The sequence below is a fragment of the Chrysochloris asiatica genome, unplaced genomic scaffold (assembly GCF_000296735.1).
Source record: "Chrysochloris asiatica unplaced genomic scaffold, ChrAsi1.0 scaffold00009, whole genome shotgun sequence".
Lineage (NCBI taxonomy): Eukaryota > Metazoa > Chordata > Mammalia > Afrosoricida > Chrysochloridae > Chrysochloris > Chrysochloris asiatica.
This window is the reverse complement of record NW_006408527.1, coordinates 29,165,932-29,184,448: the sequence shown is the minus strand read 5'-3', so window position 1 is coordinate 29,184,448 and position 18,517 is coordinate 29,165,932. Positions and strand designations below refer to the sequence as shown.

The 18,517-nt window shown below is 37.2% G+C and overlaps 1 protein-coding gene across 1 annotated transcript in view; it reads right to left on the bottom strand.

The window, feature by feature from the left end:
* The window catches only part of F13B (coagulation factor XIII, B polypeptide), a 34,976-nt gene extending 16,459 nt beyond the window's left edge, over positions 1–18,517 (bottom strand). The window contains 3 exon segments of the mRNA XM_006834235.1: positions 9,530–9,715; positions 12,749–12,949; positions 18,469–18,517. Of these exon segments, the coding sequence (XP_006834298.1) occupies positions 9,530–9,715; positions 12,749–12,949; positions 18,469–18,517 (436 nt within the window).

Below are 18,517 nucleotides of genomic sequence, written 5' to 3'. Positions count from 1 at the left end.
TATTGTATATCATTTCATTGCCATGGTTACAATCTCCTCCATGCATCATCAACCAACCAAACAAAGGATATATCCTACAAGCTTGCATCCTCCCCAACCTCCCAGTCGTCAGCACAAAGCCCCTCTCCCATTTTGGGTCTAAAGTCCCCAGCTGCTCCATCTCTCCATGTCATCGTCTCTGCCTCCATCTCAGGCATCACTGCTTCTCTGGGTAGGGTCCTGCTCTCCTCTCTTTTCCCTTCATGGTCCCAGGAACCTCTGCTCCTAGACTACAAAGTTAATCACACCCCTTCTTGGTACAAAACATCTGCCTTTACATTTCCAACCCTCACAAGCAGTTCTGATAACAATTATTCACTATTGTATCACAAGAGACCTATCCACATTTCCTTTCATTAGCCCTGCCTAGACAGATTGGATACTACTCAGTGGAGATTCTAGCTTCCTCCACTCCCTCTGAATCCAGGTTCCCTCTTGAAAGCTTGTAAGCCAGTCACTTCTTGCCTTTGAAGCACCCCCAATTTGGGTAGCCAATGTCCAAGTTGCATATCTCTGTCTACTCTGTATGGAGAGAGTGGGTATGATCCTCACTGTAAAGATTTGTTCCCTTTTTTGAGCTACTGCATCCATAGGTGTAGGTCAAGTTCATCAAATTGTATCAGATTACTCTTTTTTCCCTCTTCTTTCTTCTTCTAGTTGCACCCTGATCATCCAGTCATTGAAGCCAGGTCAAGTGGGTATTATTTGCAAGTGTGGGTGTTCTTGTGCATATGCCCTCTCTTCTTATCAGCTGGACTCTTCATTCTCCACTTTAGTCCTTTGTGGCTATGTCACTGACTCTGGACTAAAGAGTCCCCAGTTCTTGCTGCAATGCTGGCCAACCAGGTCTCCACCTGGGTTCACAGGAGTCTATTGAACATTGTAGGGCTTAGCTCGCCGCTTCATTGCTGTTTTTCCCACACTTCCCCTTATCGGTGCTGAACGTGGTCACCAATCAGAGCATGTATTCCCATTGAGTCTTAGTCTTGGAAGGGGGTTTGTTCTGAGGGGACCTGACACTTGCCTTGATGTCTCCTGGGCAAGCAACCTGTTTGCTCTTTCAGTAATCAGTCGGTCAGCCTATATTGTTTTGTATTTTGTCTGTCAGTCTTTCTTTCAAGAAGTATCTTCTGTTCTTCTAGTCACTCCAGGCTGGTTTGCCCATCCTTTCAAGAGGAAATTCCCTACCTCTGAAGATTCTGGATGCTGTTCAGGATTCCACCTATAGTCTTACGTAATGCAGAGGGTCCACAGGAAGCCTCCTTCACTGGGCATGTTGTAGCCCCATATTAGGTATTCCAATCAGTTATAGGCAGATACTCCTTTCTCTCCACTTTCAGTGTCTATTTTAAAATGTAATGCAAGGAAAACCAAGATTCAAAAGACACCCAAGCATTTTAACATGATTTACTCCCTTTTCCCCATTCCAACCATATCTCAATCCCTGTATCCCAGAGCCCTGTAGTTCCAAGGTTGTGCATACATCACTATTTACCTCTGTCCCACTTAGCCCATGCAAACCTGCCTAATTGTTCTCCCATCCAATTAGTTCCTCCATTCCCCTCTCCCTTCTTGTTTATTGCCCCCTTCCCCTGTGTCTGTTCCTTGCCCAGTTCTCCACCTTCCTGTCCCTCCCTGAGCCCCATCCCCCACATCCCAGCAACCAGCAAAGAATCCACGCCCCCCTTTAGTATGTGTTCTTTTTCATAGTCATTTACAGTAGTGGTCCTATGCAGTATTTCTCTTTTTGTGACTGACTAATTTCACTCAGCATAATGTCCTCAAGATTCAGCCATGTTATGCGGTGGCTTGCAGCTTCTTTATTCTTCTTCAAGGTAGCATAATATTCCATTGTGTGTATGTACCACAGCTTGTTTATCCGTTCTTCAGTTGATGGGCACTTTGGCTGTCTCCATCTTTTTTGCTATTGTAAATAGTACTGCTATGAACATTGGTGTGCATATATGTTCTCGTGTTGTGGCTTGTATTTCTTGTGGGTAAATACCAAGTAGAGGAAGTACTGGATCATAAGGTATTTCTATTTCCAACCTTCTGAGGAAGTGCCATATTGCTTTCTAGTTAGGTTGGACCATTTTGCAGTCCCACCAGCAATGCAGGAGTGTCCCAGTCTCTCCATATCCCTGCCAGCATTTATTGTCCTTCACTTTTTTGATCTTTGCTGTTATTGCTGGTATGAGATGATATCTCATTGTTGTTCTGATTTGCACCTCTCTAATGACTAATGATTGTGACCATTTCTTCATATGTTTGTTGGGTGCCTGGATCTCCTACTTGGTACAGTTACTGTTCATGTCCTGTGCCCATTTTTTAATTGGGTTATTTGTCTTGTTTTTGTAGATGTGTTGTATTTTCCTATATATTTTAGAAATGAGTCCCTTGTCTGATGTGTCATTGCAAAAGATTTTTTCCCTTTCTGTGGGTTCCCATTTTTATTCTTCTGGTGAAGTCTTTTGATGCACATAAATTTTTAATTTTTAGTATGTCCCACTCATGTATTTCGTCCAATTTTGTTTGTGTAGTTTTCAAAATGTTTGGTAGTCTGTGTAGTCCCTGAATTAGTGCCCTCACATTTGTCCTGATTTTTTCATTGATGGCCTTCATAATTCTGGGATTCACATTTAGGTCTTTAATCCATGTTGAGTTGGTTTTTGTATATGGGGTGAGGTGAAAGTCTTGTTTCAATCTTTTACATATCACTTTCCAGTTCTGCCAGCACCATTAGTTGAACAGACAATCACCTCCCCATGCGATATATTTAGGTGTTTTATCAAAAATCTGTTGGCTGTATGTAGATGCGTTAATTTCTGGATTCTCAAATCTGTTCCATTGATCATTGTATCTTTCATTGTACCAGTACCAGGCTGTTTTGATCACTGTAGCCATGTAGTAAATTTTGAAGTCGGGGAGTGACAGGCCTCCAACCTTATTCTTCTTCTTAAGCAGTATTTTGCTTATCCTGGGTCTCTTTCCTTTCCATATAAAGTTTGTAATTGTTTTTTCCATCCCTTTGAAGAATGTGTTGTTGGAATCTGGATTGGGATTGCATTGTATGTGTAAATTGTCTGGGTAGTATTGACATTTTCACAATGTTACGTCTTCCTATCCAGGAGCATGGTACCTTCTTCCATTTTTGTAAGTCTCTTTTGGTTTCTTGTAGTAGTGTTTTGCAGTTTTCTTTGTATAAGTCCTTTGTTTCTCTGGTTATATTTATTCCTAGATATTTAATCCTTTGGGTGGCTATTATAAATGGTATTGCTTTCCTCATGTCCTTTTCAATGCTGTCATTTTTGGTATAGAGGAATCCAACTGATTTTTGTATGTTAATCTTACATCCTGCAATTTTGCTAAATCTTCCCTTGAGGTCTAGTAGCTTTTTTACTGAGTCATTGGGGTTTTCTACGTGTAGGATCATATTGTCTGTAAATAGAGGGAGTTTTACTTTCTCTTTGCCAATTTGGATGCCTTTAATTTCCCTGTCTTGCCGTATAGCTCTTGCTAAGACTTCCAAAACAATACTGAATAGGAGTGGTGACAAAGGGCATCCTTCTCTGGTTTCTGTTCACAGAGAGAAGGCTTTCAGTTTCTCTCCATTGAGTATGATGTAGGCTCTTGGTTTTGTATATATGCTCTTAATTATATTGAGAATTGCCCTTCAACTCCTATTTTGTTGAGTGTTTTTATCAGGAATGGATGTTGTATTTTTTCAAATGCTTTTTCTGCGTCAGTCGATATGATCATGTGGTTCTTTTCTTTTTTCTTATTTATATGGTGGATAACATTGATCATTTTTCTAATGTTGAACCATCCTTGCTTCCCTGATATAAATCCCACTTGATCATGATGTATTAGCTTTTTGATGTGTTGTTGGATTCTGTTGGCTAGGATTTTGTTGAAAATTTTTGCATCTATGTTCGTGAGGGATAGTGGTCTATAATTTTCTTTCTTAGTGACGTCCTTCCCTGGTTTTGGTATGAGGGTTATGCTTGCCTCATAAAATGTATTAGGAAGTTTTCCATCCTCCTCTATCTTCTGGAATAATTTGAGTAGAATTGGTGATAGCTCTTCCCTGAATGTTTGGTAGAGTTCACCAGTGAAGCCATCTGGGCCTTGACTATTTTTGGTTGGGAGTGTTCTCATCAATTTCTTCTTTTGATATGAGTCTGTTCAGGTTTTCTGCTTCACTGTGTGTAATGTATGTCGTGTTTATCTAAAAATGTATCCATCTCTTCTAAGTTTTCAAATTTCTTGGAGTACAACTCTTCATAGTATTCTCTTATTATCCTTTTGATTTCCTTTGGTTCCATTGTGACATCACCCCTGTGGTTTATAATGTGTGTTATTTGTGTCTTCTCACTCTTTTCTTTTATTAGATTTGCCAATGGTCTGTCAATTTTATTAATCTTTTCAAAGAACCAGCTTCTTGTCCTGTTTATTCTTTCTATAGTGTTTGTTTTCTATCCAATTTTTTTCTCCTCTAATCTGTATTATTTCTTTTCTTTTGGTGGCTGTTTTCTTTCTGTTGGTCTGTTTCTAATTGTAGATGCTGTGTTAATGTGTTGATTTTGGTTTTTTTCTTCTTTTGGGACGTGTGCATTTATTGAAATAAATTGTCCTCTCAGCACCATTTTTCCGTGTCCCCAAAATTTTGGTATGTTGTGTTTTCATTCTCATTTATTTCTAGGAACTTTGTGAATTCACGTTTAATTTTTCTACTACCCAGTCACTTTTCAGCAGGGTGTTATTTATTTTCCATTTATTTGATTTGATTTCCTTGGTCTCCCTATTGTTAATTTCTAATTTGATAGCATTGTGGTCTGTGAAGATGCTTTGTAGTATTTTGACGTATAAATTTATGGAGATTTGTTTTGTGGCCTGAAATATGGTCTATTCTGGAGAAAGTTCCATGTGCACTGGAAAAGAATGTGTTTTGTGCAGTTGTTGGGTTGAATGTTCTGTATACATCTATGAGGTACAGCTGGCTGATTGTGTTGCTCAGTTCTTCTGTGTCTGTCAAGTTTCTGGTTGTTCTATTCATTTTTGAAAGCAGTGTATAAAACCACCCACTATTATTGTAGATTCATCTATTTCTTTCTTCAAATTTATTAGAATTTGCTTTATATATTTTGGAGTTCTTTCATTGGGAGCATAGATATTTATTATGGTTATTTCATCTTGTTCAATTGTCCCTTTAATCATGAGATGATGTCCCTCTTTATCTTTTATGCTGGTTTTTGCCTTAAAGTTTATTTTATCCAAGATTAGTACTGCCACTTCTGTTCATTTTTTATTGCAATTATCTTGGTATTTTTTTTCTATCCTTTGACTTTTAATCTGTTTTTGTCTGTGTGTGTGAGATGTCTCTCTTGCAGACAGAATATTGAAGGATCTTGTTCTTCTATCCATTCAGCGTCTCTCCATCACTTAACAGGTGCATTTAATCTGTTTACATTCAGTTGTAATTGTCAATAAGTGTGGATTAATTGCTGCCTTTATGGTTTTGTTTTCTTGTGATGTTGCTGCTTTCTTCTTTGTGTCTTCCTGTGTTGAGTTCATGCTTTTTGTGTCCTTTCCTGTAAGTTTCCCCATAGTTTTAATGTTTCCATGTTCTTTTTGGATTTTCATTCTCTTGGTATATTGTGAAGTGTTAATTTTCTTTGAGGTTGCCTTGTAGTTCTTTAACTTTTCTCTCCATTTAGTGCTGTTTATTTTATCCTGTTATCTACCTGACCTTCTCACTATCTGGATCTCTTTTCCTTCATGTTTACCTTTTTTTTCATTGCAATTTTTTAATCATAGACTGACCTCCCAGATACTCTGAGTTTGTTCTTATAGTTTTGTTTGGTTCTTGACTCTTCCTTCTGTTGATTTCATTCTGGTAGATGCTGCCACTTATGTCAGTCTATGGTTGTTGTCTGTTCTTGTTGATTCTCAGTCCACAGAACTGCCTTTAGGATGTTTTGTAGCGCTGGGTTGGATTTGGCAAAATCCCTTAGATTCTATTTATCCTGGAATGTTTTTATTACACCATTGTATTTTATTGGTAGCTTTGCTGGATAAAGGATTCTTGGTTGGCATTTTTTTTCTTTCAGAGTTTTATATATGTCTCCCCATTGCCTTCTTATTTGCATGGTTTCTGCTGAGAGATCCGAGCTTAATCTGACTTACTTGCCTTTTATGTGACACTTCTGTTTTCATGAGTGTCTCTGTATCTTTGATTTTGGAGAGCTTAATTATGATATGTCTTGGTGATTTTCTTTTGGGGTCTCTACTTCCTGGGGTTCGTTGAGCTTCTTGTATGTTTATCTTTTCACTTTTCAGGATGTTAGAAAAATTTTCTTCCAGCAGTTCTTCAACTATTTCCTCTGTGAACTTGTGTAATTCTTCTTGTTCTGGAATGCCGATATTTTTTAAGTTATTTCTCTTCATGTTTTCCAACATGATTCTTAGAGCTTGTTCAGATTTCTTTATCCTTTTTTCTGTTTGCTCTTCTATCTTAGTGGTATTGAGAGATTTGACTTCCAGTTCACTGGTTCTGCCTTCCATCTCATCTATTCTACTGCTTTGGCCTTTCATAGTATTATCTATTTCTAATATTCTATTATTGATTGTTTGGACGTCTTTCTGTAGGTTTTGAATTGTTTCCAATGCTGTATCTATCTTATTTGATTGTTTCTGTAGCGCTTTCCTGACTTCTTCCTTATTTTTCTCAACTCCATTGTAAAGTGTTTTGAAACATTTTATAAAATCATTTTTCTGAATTCCTTCTCAGGCATTTCCAAGGCCTGCCCTCCTTCCAGAATGGAGTCCAGGTCTACCTCTAGGTCATTTGTCTCAGACATTTTATCGTGTTATATGGTCATCTGCTTTTGCTTCTTGGACATGTTTAGTGTTTATCTGTGGCCTAAATACTTAATTGAGTATGTGTTTTGGTATTTTTTATGATCTCTGATTGCTTCTAGGAAGATGTGATCAAGATGTGGGCTTCCCTTTTCATTCTTCTTATTGCTGAACTCAGAGTAACTTTCACAGGTGTTGTCTGTTTTCCTGGTATATGGCAGTTGGTATTGGTTCTTTCCTGGGTTTTGGTGTTTTATAAAGTGTGATTGTAGCTTGACTATATGGCAGTAGTTGCTGACTCTTCTTGGGTAATATAGGGAGAGAAACAGTCCCCCAAAGGTAGAAGGGGTGGGCATAAAACACCAAAGCAGCACCAGTGGAAAAAACAAGAAAAAAAAAGAAAACTACAGTCTGTAATCACAGAAAAGGGAGAGGAAGGAGAGAAAAAAAAATCTGTAGAACTCTGGAGCCTAATATGAGTATGACTCTAATGTCCTTTCTTCAGTTTCTTGCTTTCAAAGCTGCCTGAGAGATTTCAAGATGCCACTCTTGGTTGTTAGCTATGTATCAGGATTTAATTTTCAGCCTGTTTTGTTTATAAACTCTCTCCCCCTGTCCACACCCTTGTTTTGGCCTTTTCCCTGTTAAAAGCAGTTCATGGCTGGCTCTTGGGCTGCTAGTCTCTTTAAATGATGAGAGTATCTGTGTGCATATGTGGCAGAAGAACCAGTAGTGAGAATGGGGGCTGTGCACTCACTCAAGCTCCCACTCTAGTCACCAGATTAGAGGTGTACAACAGTGGGGATGCCAATGACCAGATACCAAAAAAAAAAAAAGAAAAGAAAAACTGACAAAGTGTATTGTCCACCTTTGCTCCAAGGTCCCCACAGCCTTTTTCCTCATCTTGGTCTTGCCACTTGGTCTCGTTCAAGATGTCAGCTCCATGCCTCTGAGCCCAGCAGATTCAAAATACATGATTTCTTACTTCAGCTTCAAGTTTCACTAGCTATAAGCCTTCAAACTTTTAAAATATTCTTAGCTACGTGGTTCTGAGTTTTGGAGCTCTGCCCTGGATCTGCTTTGCCTGGTGTTCTGTGGTATGGCTGACAGCAAACTTCATTGCATCCCCACCCTAGCCACCATCCTCCGATTCCTTTTTATTAATATAAGGTGAACTTTGCTGGGGCGGGGGGTTGAGAATCACTGGATCAAGGAAAACACTTAGCATTTCAGAAGTAACAATATCAATTTTTGTTTTTTATTGTGAATGAAGTGAAGGTTTACAGACAACATCATCAGTTTTACATTGAAAAAGGCATAAGATTTGCAGTGAAATGATATGCTATAGAATGAATGTAAACTAATGTTCTCCCATGTAAACTATCACATAATTCACAATAAAACATTACAAAAAAAATAAAAGCATAAGATTTGTATCAATTCAATGATTCCATTGGCCTCCATGCAGCAGTAGTTGTCTTGCTTCCTCCCTGTGGTCACCAATATATAAATCTCCTCTTTCTAGCTCTTGTGTATTTGTGGAGTATATAACTATAACTATATATATATATGTATATATCTGGTAGCGTAGTGGTTATGAATAGGGCTGTGAACCGCAAGGTCAGCAGTTCGAAACTGCCAGTGGTTCCATGGGAGAAAGATGAGGCTTTCTGCTCCCATAAAGATTTACAGCCTCAGAAACCCTGTACAGGGTCACTATGAGTCGGAATCGACTCCACGGCACTTAACAACAAACAACAACAACATATATATATAAAATCATTCTTCCTCCCACACGCATTCAGCCTGTGTCTCTGTCCATGTAGCTGCGTACAGAACACTGTTGTTCCAATGTTGTGTATATATCACTGTTTACCTCTATCCCCTTTAGCACTTGTATACTTCAGTGTCTTCACCTGTCTTCATCATTCTTCTGTCAACCTCCCTTGTCTTGCATATTGCCCTATCCATCACCTGAGTTAACATGTGTTTACCCTCTAGCCAGTGAATTACTCTCCCTTCCCTCCCACTCCTAGTAACCATCAAATAATATTACTTTTAGTGTGAAAACCTTTTCTTGAGATTTTACAATAGTAGTGTCATACAATATTTGTCCTTTTGTGATTGATTTATTTCACTCAGCATAATATCCTCCAGGTTCACCTATGTTATGAGGTGTTTCGCATATTCATCATTATTCTTCAACATTGCATAATATTCCATCGTGTGTGTATGTTGGATTCCTTTTTACTCTTCTGGTGAAATCTTTTGAAGAATATAAGTGTCTAATTTTTAGGAGGTGTGAGTCATCTATTTTGTATTCTGCTATTTGTATGTTTTTAGGAATGTGCAATACCAACTTCTTGTTTTCACATATATAATGCAAACTAAATACTGGACTGCTAATTTCAGCAGTTCAAACCCATCAGCCCCTTCTTGGAAACCCAATACAGGACTTCTAGAAGTTGGAACCGACTCTATGGCAGTTAACAACAGCAGAAACAATATTAATAAAATACCTCTCAAAATAGAAAAGCATGAAAGTCACAAGTCCTCATCTTCAATTTTAAGAGCTGATTCTTTTTTCTTTTTTTTTTTTCTGTTTTTAAAGAGATGATTCTTAAATACATACCATGTTCCTTTCTACATGCTGGTTGGGAAGACCATCCATTGGAGAGACATTGAACCACTTCTTCATCCTTCCCCCCGGTGGTTTTGTATCCCAAAGTGCATCCATAGCTCATGCTTTCTTGAATGGTGTACATAAATTTTATATCAGAGACATAACCATTGCTCAGGTCAGGCCTGGTACATTTTTCTAATGGAAAAAAAAAAAAAAAGCTTGGTTTTTGTTCTTTGTTTAAGTCAATAATGAAATTAACCTTGTCATTACTAAGTTGTAAAATCAAGAGAAAAGTGAAGTTTTACTTTTAGTTAGAATGTGAAAAGGCAAAAAAGAGAATTTTAATTTCTGAACTCCTTTATTAATTTAATTTTGGAACTAGCCTTCATCTATTTTTTAAATGGATACAAATTGATATTAATTTTCTTTATATTTAAAAATTTCATCCAATAGTCATTCCTGTAACCTACCATATTTAGCCTTAGACATATGTCCAAAGCTATTGTTTCTCATTAATTGTGATTAGTGGAAAATAAGTCATTTCTTTTTTATTTGCTTCCTAATATTAGATCCACTGTGATTCATTTAAACATATAAAAGCACATACCTATTTTATAGATCCTTAACTGGTTCCTCAGAAAGATGTCTCATCTTAATGTGTAAACTGAGGTCATTCTCTCAGCAGATACAAGAGTAAGTCAAAAAACATTGCTATAAAATCTTCATTAAACCAAAATATTTTCATGTGAAGCTATTATTTCTTGGCATCCCCTCAATCTAGGTCTATACACTACAGAAAGAGGTTTTCCCTTCTCTTTAATGCTTCTCTGAAGAATAATGCGTGCTCTGAGATCTACCTTATGTTAAAATGACAGTTTTGGCATCCCAAATCAGATTCCTTTTAAATGCTCTTTGAGTTTATGCAACAAAATGAAGTCTGAAAAGGCAAAATCAGGATTGTAGGGTGGATAGGGTAATATTTCCCAATGAAATTCTTATAAGATAACCCTTGTTATCCTTGAAAAATAAGCAGGTATAATGTCCTAATTAAAAAAAAAAATCCTCAGCACATCTTTCATGGTCTTTTTTTCACCAATGCAATTTTCAACTTTCTTAAAATTACTTCCTATAAGCCTTTGAGAATCCTGTGCCCTTTGAGAAAATCTATCACAATTAACCCTTGGAATCATAAATAAAACAGTTGCCATAATCTTCTGAGTTGACCACTCTACCTTAAGTTTAACTGGTCCTCCAGATCCCTTTTGAAGCCACTGTTTTGATTGGATCTCCTTTTTTTTTTTTTTTTTTTTAAGGCACCTTACTGAAAGAACTTGTTCAAAGCCATTCACTGATTGCAAAGACATATTTTAACACATTGTGTTTGAAATAAACCCAGGCATGTGTGAACTAGAACCCTAATAACAATACTTTTTGATGTACCCTCATGTTTTGGGGATCATTTAGCTTCATTGTAAGAGTTAATAGTAGCTGGCCATACAGACTGTGACTGACTATAGCCATAAAACCTGTCAAACTCTATAAGTTTATAGTTTTTTGAAAATTAAATAATTGTTATAACAATATATTAACTAATTTTTTAAAATTCCATTGTATGACACCCTATCATTTTTATAGGTCTCATTATTATATCTTCACAAGAAATCAGCTCAGAGAGGTGAAGGGGTGTCTATAAGGTTATTATTGCTGTTGTTGTGTTGTGAAGTGCTGTCGAGTCGAATCCGACCCATAATGACCCTGTATAAGGTTTCTGAGGAGCAGCTGGTGAGCTTGAACCACCAACCTTGCAGTTCCAATGGCTTTGTAGTCTAGCTCATTAACCCACAGCACCACACCAGGACTCCATAAGGTTATTATTATACTAGTTATATATACTGTGTGATATGCCCTCTGAGAATTATTTCATTTAAGCACAAGTATCAACTCCTGCTTGTAGATAAAAGTTTAATTTTAGCAAGTTTAATTCACATTCCAGTGGTCAAACTGGATTTGCACATAAGCAATCTGACTTTAGAGGTTGTATATGAACCACTACACAACATTGCTAAACTTGAGTTCTCCTTTTCTGGCTCCTAAGTCAATGCTGTTTTCCCCAAGCTGAAAGAGAATAAGTATAATGAATTTCACTTATTTTTATACTGTAGTCATGAATGAGATTGATTTATTGGTGATAATCTATGGTGTATGGTAAGGTGATACTAAAAATGCAATGTCATTTAAAAAATATTTTATTCTCAAACTATATAATGAGTGATAACCCAAATAATAATGTTGAATAACAGTCACGGTAATTTTTTCTGGATGAAATGGATTTGATCCACAGCCCTCGCTCTGATAAAGAGAGTTTAGGGCATTTTGAGCTCATGAAGCCAACTGATAGGCCTATAGTATGATATGAAATGATGAGTCAATCAGATTTCCTTCTCACAAATTTGAACTCAAACACATGAAAAAACATTTTTTTCATGGATATTACGAAAGAAGTAGGTATACAAAGCAAAGTTGAGTCTTACCAAGGATAAAGCACTAAAGTAACAATCTTATCCTTCCTGACACTAATGTCTTAAGCACTTTTCTGACTTTTCATGCACAATTCTTCACCTAATAAGCTCCTTATTACTTAATGGAACTTAATTGAATCTCTGTTTCTTGCAGTATTAGAAATAGCAGTTGAAGCAGTTACCCTTCTCTTCACAGATTATTCTTAAAAATAAATGAAGAAAAATAAACTTTCAATGTGAAATCATTTATAGGATTGTAGAATATGCTTTCATTTTATAGAAATATAGTGTGACCAAAGTTTGCTCTATCTCTGCAAAAGATTTAGGATAAGCACAGAACTACAAGGTCTGTTTGAATCCCAAGGTCAGAGGTTCAAACTCACCAACTGCTTCTTGGAAACTCTATACTGGGTCGCTATGAGTTTGAACCAACTTGACGGCACGTCACAACAACAACACAGCCATATATTGTTGTGTTGTTAAGTGCCGTTGAGTTGGTTCCTACCCACAGTGCCCCTGTGTAGGGTTTCCAAGAGGCATCTGGTGAGTTTGAACCACCACTCTTGCGGTTCAGACTGACTTTACTGTCCAGCACATAAACCCACAGTGCCACATCAGGACTCCAACCATATAGTATCATGTCCATATTTTTACAAATTAAATTGTAGGAGTGTTGAAAACATCGTATCCTCACATTCAGTTGACTTACTGTAGCACCTTGGTTCTGGAGACCAGCCTTCTGTTGTGCATGTGGCTTGCTCTTCTTGTTTCCCAGTTTCAGTTGTATAACCAGCCAAGCAGGAGAATGGCATTTTCTTGTCTATGGCCATTGGAAAGTAGTAACTTTTAAAAGTATAGTAATATAGGGCAATTCTTCCATTTTCTACAGTAGGAAGATTACAGAGTTTCTCTGAAATAAAGAAAAATAGAGCTAAAAATTTTTAAAAAGTATCTAAAACAAAAACATCTATAGTGATATAGCATTGTATTTTTAAATTCAATATGTTTGAAGACACTTTAGTTAAGACTTATTCTTATTACCTATCTTTTAAAAGTGTGTGTGTGGTAATTCTAGCATTATTTTTCTTTTCCAGTCAGAATTAATCTGTCAGTAGCCCCAACAACTAATTGATGTTATCGTTAGGTGCCAGGAAGTAGGTTCTGATTCCTAGTGACCTTATGTACAACAGCCCATCACTCGTCTGTCAGTTTGTTGACTGTAGTGACTAGTGTGTTGCTGTGATTCTGGAAGCTATGTGACGGGTATTTAAAATATCAGCAGTGTCACCCAATGTGGATAGGTTTCAACTGAGCTTCCAGATGAATACAGAATAGGAAGAAGGAGAAAAGTACTACTTCTGACTGCTGGTCACGGAAAATCTCATGAATAGCAGTGGAACACTGCAAGCACCAGATTATTGAATATTGAAACATGATGGAGAATACCAGAATATTGTCAGCTGTAGTGGCAGAAGATGAGCCCCTCAGGTTGGAAGGCACTCAAAATACGACATGGAAAGAGCTGCCTCCTCAAAGTAGAGTTGACTGTGATAATGCAAATAGAGTAGAGCCATAGGGACCTTCATATGCTGATGGGGCACAACTCAAAATAAGGAGACATAGCTATAAACATCCATTATAATTAGAACATGGAATGTATGAAATGTGAATCTGGGAAAATTGGAAGTTGTTTAAAATGAAATGGAATGCATAAACATTGATATCCTAGGCATTAGTGAGCTGAAATTGACTGGTACTGGCCATTGTGAATCTGACAATCACAAGGTTTATTTATCATAAATAAGAACATATTAAGATCTATCTTGTAGTAAATGTTGCCAGTGATAAGATAATATCCATACACCTACAAGGAAGACCAGTTCATACAACTCTCTGGTAGCATAGTTGTTACGAGTCAGGCTACTAACTTCAAGTTCAGAAGTTTGAAACTACCAGTGATTCTACAGGAGAAAGATGAGGCTTTCTGCTCCCATAAAGATTTATAGCCTTGGAAACCCTATACAGGGTCGCTATGAGTCAAAACCTACTCTACAGCATTTAACAACAACAATAAACCACTAAAATTAGTGATGATGAAATTGAACAAGTCTACAACTTCTTCAGTCTGAAGTTGGTCAAACATGCAATCAACATGTATTAATAACTGCTGGCGACTAGAATGCAAAGGGTGGAATCAAAGAGGAAGGAACAGTATTTGGAAAATATGGCCTTGGTGATAGAAGTGATGCTGGAGATCACATAATAGAATTGTGCAAGACAAATGACTTCTTCATTACAAATATCTTTTTAAAACAATATAAAAGATGACTGTACACATGGACCTCACTAGATGGAATACACAGAAATCAAATAGACTACATCTGTGGAAAATCACAGATGTCATCAACTAAAACAAGGCCAGGGAAGACTGTGGAACAGACTATCAATTTATCATATGCAAATTCAGGCTGAAGCTGAAGAAAATTTCTTAAAGTCCATAAAAGCCAAAATATGGCCTTGAAACTATTCCACCTGAATTTGGAGATCATCTGAAGAACAAACTTGATGAATTAGACACTAAACACCAAATACCAGAAGACTTGTTGGATGCCATCAAGAACATCATAAAGGAAAATAGCAAAAGGTCATAAAGAAGACAGAAAAGAAGGAAAAGTCCAAAATGGATGCCAAAAGAGAGTCAGAAACTTGCTCTCCAGTATAGAGATGTTTTATAAAGCAAATGGAATAAATAAGAAGGTAAAAGAGCTGAACAGAAAGCTTCAAACATCAACTGGAGAGGACAAAGTCAAGTATTATAACAAAATGTGCAAAGATATGAACTTAGAAAACCAAAAGGGAGAACACATTCCACACTTTTTCAAGCTGAGACAACTAAAGAAAAAATTCAAACCTTGACTTGCAGTATTGAAGGATTCTATAGACAAAATGTTGAATGATGCAGAAACCATTAAAGAGCATGGAAGGAATGCACAGAATCACCATGCCAAAAATAAATGGTTGATGTTCATCCATTTCAAGAGTAGTATATGATCAAGAGTCAATGATCCTGTATGAAGAAGTCCAAATTGGCAAAGAACAAGGGACTGAGAATTGATGGAATACAAATTAAAATCTCTCAAAAAACCGATGCAGTTCTGGAGACACTCATTTATGGTAAGAAATTTGGAAAACAACTACATAGCCAACAGATTGGAAGAGATCCATATTTGTGCCCATTCCAAAGAGAGGTGACCCAACAGAACGTAGAAACCATCAGACAATATCATTAATATTGCATGCAAGCAAATCTTGCTAAAGATGATTCAAAAATGGTTTCACTCATACACAGACAAAGAACTTCCAGAGGTTCAAACCGGATTCAGAAGAGGACATGGAATGAGGAATATCATTTCTGATGTCAGATGGATCTTGGCCGAAAGCAGAGAGTACCAAAAAGATGTTACCTGTGCTTTATTGACTACCCAAAGGCTTTTGATTGTGTTGTTCATGAGAAGCTATGGACAACATTGAGGAGAATGAGTATTCCAGAATACTTAATTGAACTTATGAGGAACTGGTATATAGACCAAGAGGCAGTTGTTCGAATAGAACAAGGGCGCACTGAATGGTTTAAAAGTAGGAAAGGTATGTACCAGGGTTGTATTCTTTTACCACACCTATTCAGTCTGAGCAAAGAGTCTGAGAATCTGAATTATATGCAGAAAAACATGGCATCAGGTTTGGAGGAAAACTTATTAACAATCTGTGATATGCAGATGATACACCTTGCTTGCTGAATGTGATGAAAATTAAACACAACTTTCAGTATGGGTTGCAACTCAGTATAAAGAAAACAAAAAACTCACCACTGGACCAATAGTACATCAAGATAAATGGAGAAAAGACTGAAGTTGTCAAAGACTTCATTTTACATTAATCAACCTTCAACACTCATGGAATCAGCAGTCAAAACTATCTGACGACGTATTGTGTTAGGCAAATCTGCTGCACAAGACCTCTTTAAAGTGTTGAAGAGCCAAGATGTCAGTTTGAGAACTAAGATTTGCCTTACCCAAGTCATGGTATTTTCAATAAGCTGATATGCATGTGAAAGTTGGACAGTGAATAATGAAGACCACAGAAGAATTGATGCATTTGTGTTACAGTGTTTTATTTAAAAGTGGTATTAGGGCATTTGGCATTCCATGGCATTAAAAGTACTAAAAGTACCATGGAATGCAAAATGAACAAACTAATCTGTGTTGGATGGAAGAAGTATAGCCAGAATGTTCCTTGGAAGTCAGGATTACCAGACTTCATCTCATATTTTGGACATATTATCAGGAGGGACCAATCCCTGGAAAATGATAGCATGTTTGGTAAAATGGAGAATAGGAGAAAAAGAGGAAGATCCCCAAGAAGATGGCTTAGCACATGGTGGCAGCAGTGGGCTTTGGTTTAGCAACTATTGTGAAGTTGGCATGGGACTGGGCAGTGTTTCCTTCTGTTGTTCATAGGGTTGGTGCCGACACAATGGCACCTAACAACAACAACAGTACACAACAGAACTAAATACTGTTGGGTCCTATACCATCCTCACAACAGTTGCTAGGCTTGAGCCCATTGCTGCTGTAACTGTGCCAATCCATCTTTTTTGGAGTCTTCCTCTTTTTCACTGACCCTTCACTTTACCACACTTAATGTCCTTCTCCAGAGACTGGTCCCTCCTAATACTATGTGCATAGTATGAGATACAAAGTATTGTCATCCTTACTTCTAAGGAGCATTCAAGCTGTACTTCTTCCAAGACAGAATTATTTGTTTTTCATGCAGTTCTTGGTACTTTCAATATTCTTCTCCAACACCATAACTCTATTGCATCAATTCTTCTATAGTCTTCTTATTCTTTGTCCAACTTTCACATGTATATGAGGCTATTGAATATACCATGACTTGGTGCATGCATTCCTTAGTCCTCAAACTGATATCTTGGCTCTTGAACACTTTAAAGAGGTCTTTTGCCTCGGATTTGCCTAATGCAATATGTTCTTCAATTTCTTGACTGTTGATTGTGTATTCAAGTAAAATGATATTTTTGACAGTGTCAACCTTTTTTCTCATTTGTTGTTGCTGTTGTTGTTAGGATCAATCGAGTAAGTTCCCACCCACAATGCACCTGATAGGGTTTCTAAGGTTTTAAAAATCTTTATGGGAGCCCTAAGCCTCATCTTTTTCCTTTGCAGTCACTTGTGAGGTCAAATTGCCAACCTTGTGATTCACAGTCCAGTGCTTAGTCAGTGGAGCCACTTGTGGTCCCTTTCTCCATTTATCATATTATTCATTGGTCCGGTTGTGAGGAATTTTTTCTTGCATGGAGGTGCAATTCATATTGAAGGTTATAGTTTGTGATCTCCATCAGCAATCAGTCAGGATAAAACATTTTCAGGGAAGCATCCCCATTTTGTAAAAAAAGTACTGCCTAATAGAGATATGACTGGGCTTTGTTCATGGTGAAACATAATGAAAAGTTGTGGAATTTGTTCACAAACTTTTAAAATTCCCCTTGTACAATGTGAACCATTTATGTAATTTAAAAATGTATAGTAATAAAATTTGAGTGTGGTGGCTTAGGATAAGCAATGGACTGAAAACCGTAAGTTCTGAGATTCAAGCCCACCAGTTTGCTACATGGGAGAAATATGAGGTTTTCTACTTTAGCAAAAATTTATAGTCTCGTAAACTGTATACAGTGTTACTATCAGCCCGAAACAACTTGAGAGCACATAACAACAAGTAGTAACATTTATAAAATCAAAAAGGAGCAGGTAAATTCAATGAATTATAAAAAGTTAATTTTAACAATACATTTTTAATGCAATGTGTACAAATTATTTTCTTGCAAAGTCTTTGAAATTCAGTCTGTGTTTACACTTACCGTATATCTCAATTTGGATGAACCACGTGTTAAATATTCAATGATCACATGTGGTGAGTAGGAACTGTATTGAACTACATAGCTCTGCCGTTGTTGTTGTTAGGTGCCGTCAAGTCAAATCCGTCCCATAGCGACCCTCTATAGGATTTCCAAGGAGCAGCTGGTGAGCTTGAACCACGGACCTTGCAGTTCACACAACTTTGCAGTCTGACTCATTAGCCTATAGTGCCACACCAGGACTCCATAGCTCTGACATAAGTCAAAATTTCCTTAAGATAACTAAACTTTCATGATTTTGAAATAATCACCATAATAATTCTTCTTTTTTTTTTTTTTCCAGTATATAAAAGAAAAACCAAAAACCCATCTCCACTGCGTGGCTTCTGGCTCATAGCAACCTTGTCGGACAGAGCAGAACTGTTTCCAAGACTGCAAAGCTTTATGGAATCAGATTGCCACATCTTCCTCCTGAGAAGAGGTTGGTGAGTTTAAACCTCCCACCTTTCGGTTAACAATCAAGTGTTTTAACCATACTGCAACCAT